At 30.7% G+C, this 6,292-nt stretch overlaps 1 protein-coding gene across 2 annotated transcripts in view; it reads right to left on the bottom strand.

The window, feature by feature from the left end:
• Positions 1-672: 672 nt before the first annotated feature.
• The window catches only part of LOC115239177 (proton-coupled amino acid transporter 1), a 15,217-nt gene continuing 9,597 nt past the window's right edge, over positions 673-6,292 (bottom strand). For both annotated transcript variants that reach the window (XM_029813552.1, XM_029813551.1), the window contains exons 4-11: positions 6,124-6,243; positions 4,619-4,769; positions 4,166-4,293; positions 3,810-3,894; positions 3,214-3,486; positions 2,877-3,055; positions 2,115-2,287; positions 673-1,796 (exon numbers count right to left, since the gene is read on the bottom strand). In XM_029813552.1, coding sequence (XP_029669412.1) covers positions 1,555-1,796; positions 2,115-2,287; positions 2,877-3,055; positions 3,214-3,486; positions 3,810-3,894; positions 4,166-4,293; positions 4,619-4,769; positions 6,124-6,243 — 1,351 coding nt within the window. In that variant the 3' untranslated portion in view covers positions 673-1,554. The remainder of the gene's footprint in view (positions 1,797-2,114; positions 2,288-2,876; positions 3,056-3,213; positions 3,487-3,809; positions 3,895-4,165; positions 4,294-4,618; positions 4,770-6,123; positions 6,244-6,292) is intronic.

Here is a 6,292-nt window from a genome sequence, read left to right as displayed (position 1 = left end):
GCGCGTTTAACAAATTTATAATAAATTAACTATGTATTAATAATGTAAGAATTATTTACGTACAATTAATTATTCCGAAGAATTCTCGCTAATTCTCAAGTATAAGGGAATAAAATACAACAATTTATATTAGGGTATGCAAATTGTAAATAATCGATGATTCATTTTCCGAAATATTTCTAGCTGTTCATTATGTTTCGTATCATAAGCGTTGCTACTTATATATACATATATATATATATATATATATATATATATATATATATATATATATATATATATATATATATATATATATATATATATATATATATATATATATATATATATATATATATATATATATATATATATATATATATATAAACAATAAAAAGAACATATTATTCTATAATACAATATACATGAAACTAAAAAACATTGACTCTTCCTCGTTTGCGTATTGTTTCTTATATATAAATATCGGTCATGCTGAGAGTTAGTTTCACCTACATTAATTTAATCAACTTATTTCCTTTCTTTTAAATCTGATTACGCCACAGATAAAGAAAAAGATTTAAATAAGAATATATGATCCATATTTGTGAAACTAGACTCCTGAGGCATATAAATAATATACACCGCACAATTATACTATTACAATAATCGATTACAATTAAAATAAAGCAAGCGTCCTGTAAACAAAATATATTTTTGTCACAAATAATTTTGTTTCGCGAATACTTCATATAATGCACAAATTTTTAACATTCGAGTCATGCAATTTGCTTTACAATAACGTGCAATACTGAAAACACAATCTTATCCGTCACAATCTATCACTTTTTAATATACTTCTGTAAAAAAAGACTTTTTTTGACAGAAAATTTAACAGTAATTAACATAAAATAAATATTTCTAACTGACATTATTACTCACTTTATTTATTGAATGTTTAATTATCGAATGAATTAACTAATCTCGCCAGTTTGTATCCTATTTTTAGAGAATTAAAACAAAAACAATTCGTAAAATAAAATCTAATGTTAATATAACAAGTACTATGTGTGTGAATATATTTCTATTTTTCCATTTGCTGCAAAATTTGCTTATATAATTGCGGAAAAAAACAATGCACTTTTATTCATCTATTTTTTTTTACGTCATGCAAATCACGTATTGTACTTTGATTCATTATTACGAATGGAAGCCCAAACATGGAAACGTTTATTGAACACCCAAACAAAGTACGATATCCAAGCAATACAAAAATCGAAGAGTTTGTGTTGTCTGAATGATTATTATTAATAACATAACTATTATTAATAACAATCATTGGCGTCCACAGCCATTACATTTTATCAGCTACACCTATCAGTATCACACATGAGTTATTATTACATAGGATGGCTAAAAGTCGACATCTACAAACATGCAAAATTTGAAAAAGTATATGTGTGTGAATTTAAACCAGATTGCATACGCGGAAATACCGTAGGTGGTGTCATGGTCCGCGTTTCACGAGAGGGAAATTAAAAATAATTTGTACAAAGCGCGCTTATAGACTGTTCGAGTTCACTCGTTGAATGACTTGATGATCGCTGTCAAGCTCTCGTATGTTCCGGTGGCGAAACCCAACACGCCGATCAGCACTATCATCACATCCTTCGTGATTGTGAAGAAATCGAGATTGGTGTTGTGCCAGCAGACGATCATGTCGATAATAGGCGGAAAAACGAGAGCAAGCGCGGTGCTACTGACCGCGCCAACCAAGGATATGAAAAGGCCCAATTTCGGTATCGCCTCCGCCAGGATAACTAAAATAATTGCTCTTAAGTCGAAACATTCACATGTATACATATTATATCTATAAGATCCGATCAGCAATTTAACAAAAATAATAAAAAGAAAAAGTTTTTAATAGTGACTAAAATATCTACGTATATAAGTGATATATAAAGTTTTCATATTTTCTATGTGTTTGAAAATAGAAAACATGTTCGAAATTTACAATTTGACAGATAAATTTAATAAAATAAATTTTATAACACATAGCCATATAAAAATTGATGATAGTACAAGTAATATAATTTAATAAATCTCTCTCTCTCTCTCTCTCTTTCAGATATACTTACATGTGGTGAGACATATGGCAGAACGGAAAATGATTTCCGCGAGTACCGGCCATTTAAAGGGACCGAATCTATTGACAATGCCTGGCCACATTATTGCGATGGGGACGTAAAATTGCAAGGCGTATGTAAGCAATATGCTTAATGAGATAGCGGTCTTGATGCATTGCGGCAAGCTGCAAAAAAATTTAATTTGAGAGTTAGCAAAAGGGAATTTGTCCGTTATAATATATATATATATATATGTATATGTGTGTTTGTATAGGTATATGGATATAGATGTTGATATTGGTGTGGATATATGTGTGCGAATATCATTTATATATTCTATATACTTAATTAATAATTGAAACATGCACGCGAGTGAAAACATGCACAAAGCACACACCACTTCTCTATTACAAGTTCTCATATAAATCTATCTTGCTAATCTATCTAGCTAATATTTATCGAACACGTCAAACAATGTATCAGGTAAAGACCTTAATTGACTGTAAATGGCTTCCCCGTCCATCCTTGAAATATATAAAGAGAGAGTAATGAATATTATAAAATATTTTTAACCGTAATTATTAACTCATATTTAATGTTTATAATTAAACACATCATGTATAGTTTACCGCAAACTTTATTGACGTACGATCTGATCTTAAGCTAATCATCTATCATCTATCTATAGTATAATCCACCTTGACAAGATAATGAGTCTCCTTATAATACTATATTCACAAAATGTAATTATATTTAGATAAATTCGATACTTACACTTCCTCTTGCGCGAGATTAAGCGTGACTGAACCGGCAACATCGTTACCGTACTTCAAATAAGACAGGAAACCCATTGCGACGAACATAAAGCCGACTATCACCATACCAACATTGAGAACGCCCAGCGGTTTATTAAAATTATTAGGATTCTTCATTTCGTTCTTCAGTGGCAGTACCTGCATATCAATGCCTATTAGAAACACACCGTCAGATAGCATCGGTATCGGATAGAGCATCGGCTTATTTTATCCGAACTGAAGCCAAAAGATATTAAAGTAAAATAGTAAAATAAAAAAAGTAATAGTATTATGGTAAAATACATGTATACACTCACTAGAGTAATACCCTCGAAGGAATATATCACAGTGCCGAAAAACAGAGGTAAATTATTCCAATCCGCGACGTATCTCCTCTCATGTATAGATGGTACGTCATGGCTCATGATATACATGGTCGCGATATAACCTGCGATCATTAGGAAATTCGCTATCGAAGATACCGGTACCAGGTACTTGAGATTTCTGATCCAAGTGCTAAGCATAATGGGTATCAACACTACAGCCATGTGCTGGTGAACGTCCATCTCAATCCCGTGCGCGTCCAGCACCTATCGTAGGAGACAAGAAGATTATAATTGCTATACAATCACGATGTTAATAAAAGACTTTTTTTTTTAAGAAAACGTTTCTCTCGCTTTAAAATTTTTTTTATTTATTGCTAAAAACACAAATATATCAAATTAAGATGTATATTTTTCTAATCTTGTTTTTTTATTAATAAATTATTATAAAATGTAAGTAATAAAGGTATATAGCTGTTATTTACTCAAGCATTTTTAGTCTTTATATTGCGATCAAAAATGGGAATGTGATGAGTGAACCAAAAAATACTAAAGCACGATTAAAATATAGCTAGAGAGAAATGCCTCACCTGCTTCATATTTGTAGAAATAAAAACGAAATATACGCAGCAGAATCCGAGTTGCGTGATACACAAAAATACATTAACCAATTTTCTGCAACAAAATCACAAAAGAGCAACATAAATGACATGCACATTCGCACTAATGTGCGAAATCATAAAAAAAAAAAAATAATTAAAAGACACGTGTAAATGAATGGAAAAGAAAATGTGTGGGTAAATTGAAAGAAATTTGCGTGAGTAGCATCCAGATGAATTGAAGAGTATATATAAGGGGGAATTATAAAACGGCTATGTGACATTTGCTGGTGTTCCTTGTTATTCGGCTTTCCAGTTTTTCATTCCTTCCTTCATTTATTACGCACCTCATGAGAATCGAATATTTACGAAGTCTAAGGGGTCCGGTAGCGAAGCACATCTCCACGGTTCCGGCGAATCCACTTGTGTCTGCATCATTTCCAACACGACGTGTCACCTCCTCATTGCATTTAATCTAAAAAAGAGATTAATATTTATTATCAAGAATAATTTTGTAACGTTTGCTGCAACATCTTATTAAAATATTATAATGTTATTTATACATATTTTAATATACACATATTGTAATTATTATAACTATGATATATTTTTTATTTTTGAGAGAAAAAAGGCCTCATATTATATATCTTGTTTTTTATTTATACAAGGTATCCCAAAACTACCAGTCTTCAAATCATTGTGTGTCTCCCCAAACTATTCAAAAAAATCTATATTAGAAAGACATCCGATAGTTTTGGGATATCTTATATAATGTGTGATTATTAATTAGGCATACGTACGAGAACATGTTGAGCGTGTACGCAGATGACGCCTAGAAAAATAGTCAACGGTGGTGCCAACAGCAATCCGGCATTCTTAAAACCGTCTCCCAACGCAAAGATCCCAGAGCCAACGTTACCCTTGAACAGATGCATCATGGTTTCCAGGTACCTGCAGTTGTCCAATCGTCCATTAGTACATTCGACTTATTTTTTTCGACTTAATGCGAAAGTCCGATTTGTTGTGAAATAGTGAATTAACACATGTCATCAAGTATAAGCGGAATTCTTTAGTCATTACGAAATTATAGTTATGAATCAAAATGTAATTGTACCTATGAACGTTTGGCATGCGTTTCAAATGTGCTAAATAGGAATCATTTAAAATAAACCGGGCAGAAATTTTGGGGCCCTGCCAGAATCATCAGTTTTATTTAATTTCGCTCAAGCTTGTTATAAACTTGTTTATTGCGTAGTTTGTTTTATTTATTCTGTATTTATTGTCTAACTGCGTTAAATTGATTTAGGCGCATACTTCGCTTTTAATTTAAACGATATATTAAGTGAACGATTAATCGCAATTTTTCTCAAAAATAAAGATTATTTACAAATTAAACTCTGATAATTACGATATTTTCTTCTTTATTTATATGTTGATAAACGCAAACAAATCTGCATTTGTAATTATAAAATATTGAAATATTAGGCTCTTAGATCACCAATGATTTACACAACATTAATTATTTATATAAATTAAGATAATATTTTGGTTTATGTCATTTTCATTGTGGTTCTTTCGCAAATATATTCCAGTTTAAATTTAAAAATTACATTTTTTGAAACTCGAAAGAATCTATTTATCTGCGTCTAAACAGTTGCCATTTCCAATGACATTAAGGTGACAAATGATGAGTCAAATGTAGATATTACGCGAATCGATAGCACTCATGCCAAAATATTTGTTTTGGATTGTCTATCTCTTTCTTTCTATTTTTTGCAGTATAGCTAAAAGACAAAATTTGCGAGTCATTCATATTTGTGCACCTACGCGTATGAATCTACATATATCTTTACACGACCGCATTATTAAAAAAAAAACTTAGAATGCTCACAATGTCAAAACAACATTAACGATAAAAAAAGATTCTTCCTAGAAAAATGTGGTTACGTTTTGCACGAAAAAATGGTAAATTATAAATATTTTATCAGAATATCATAGCGACATAGCAAAGTATCCACTTCCGTCTCTCACGTTTCGCAATCATTTGTCATACTTGTCACGTATCTCTTATCATATTTGTTTGAGACAGAGATTTATTTGTGTTTTTCTACTTACTTACTTTTATACAATAACAATTCTCGTCGCTTGTATACAACATGTACTAAATATTCTTCAATTTCTATCGATACGATATATTTGCTAATATTTATAATGTATGTTTTATTTTATACATTGTTTATTATTGAAAAAAACTTTAGCTGTTTTGGATTTTCTTTTCTTTTTTTTTTTTTAACATTAAACTTACGAGGTAGGATGATGTACGGTGATGCCATGCTCATTACTTCCGCCCTTGATAGCATCACCGCCCTTTTCTATCGCTAAGATGGGATCTTTCGATTGAAAAGCTCCATAGGTCCCGCCATTGCTGGTACAAAAAAAAAAGTTGATATAAAAAAAAATCAAATATATATATA

Source organism: Formica exsecta, unplaced genomic scaffold, assembly GCF_003651465.1.
Source record: "Formica exsecta isolate Colony F162 unplaced genomic scaffold, ASM365146v1 scaffold365, whole genome shotgun sequence".
Lineage (NCBI taxonomy): Eukaryota > Metazoa > Arthropoda > Insecta > Hymenoptera > Formicidae > Formica > Formica exsecta.
Note: the sequence above shows the minus strand (reverse complement) of the source record. Positions and strands in the feature narration are given on the sequence as shown.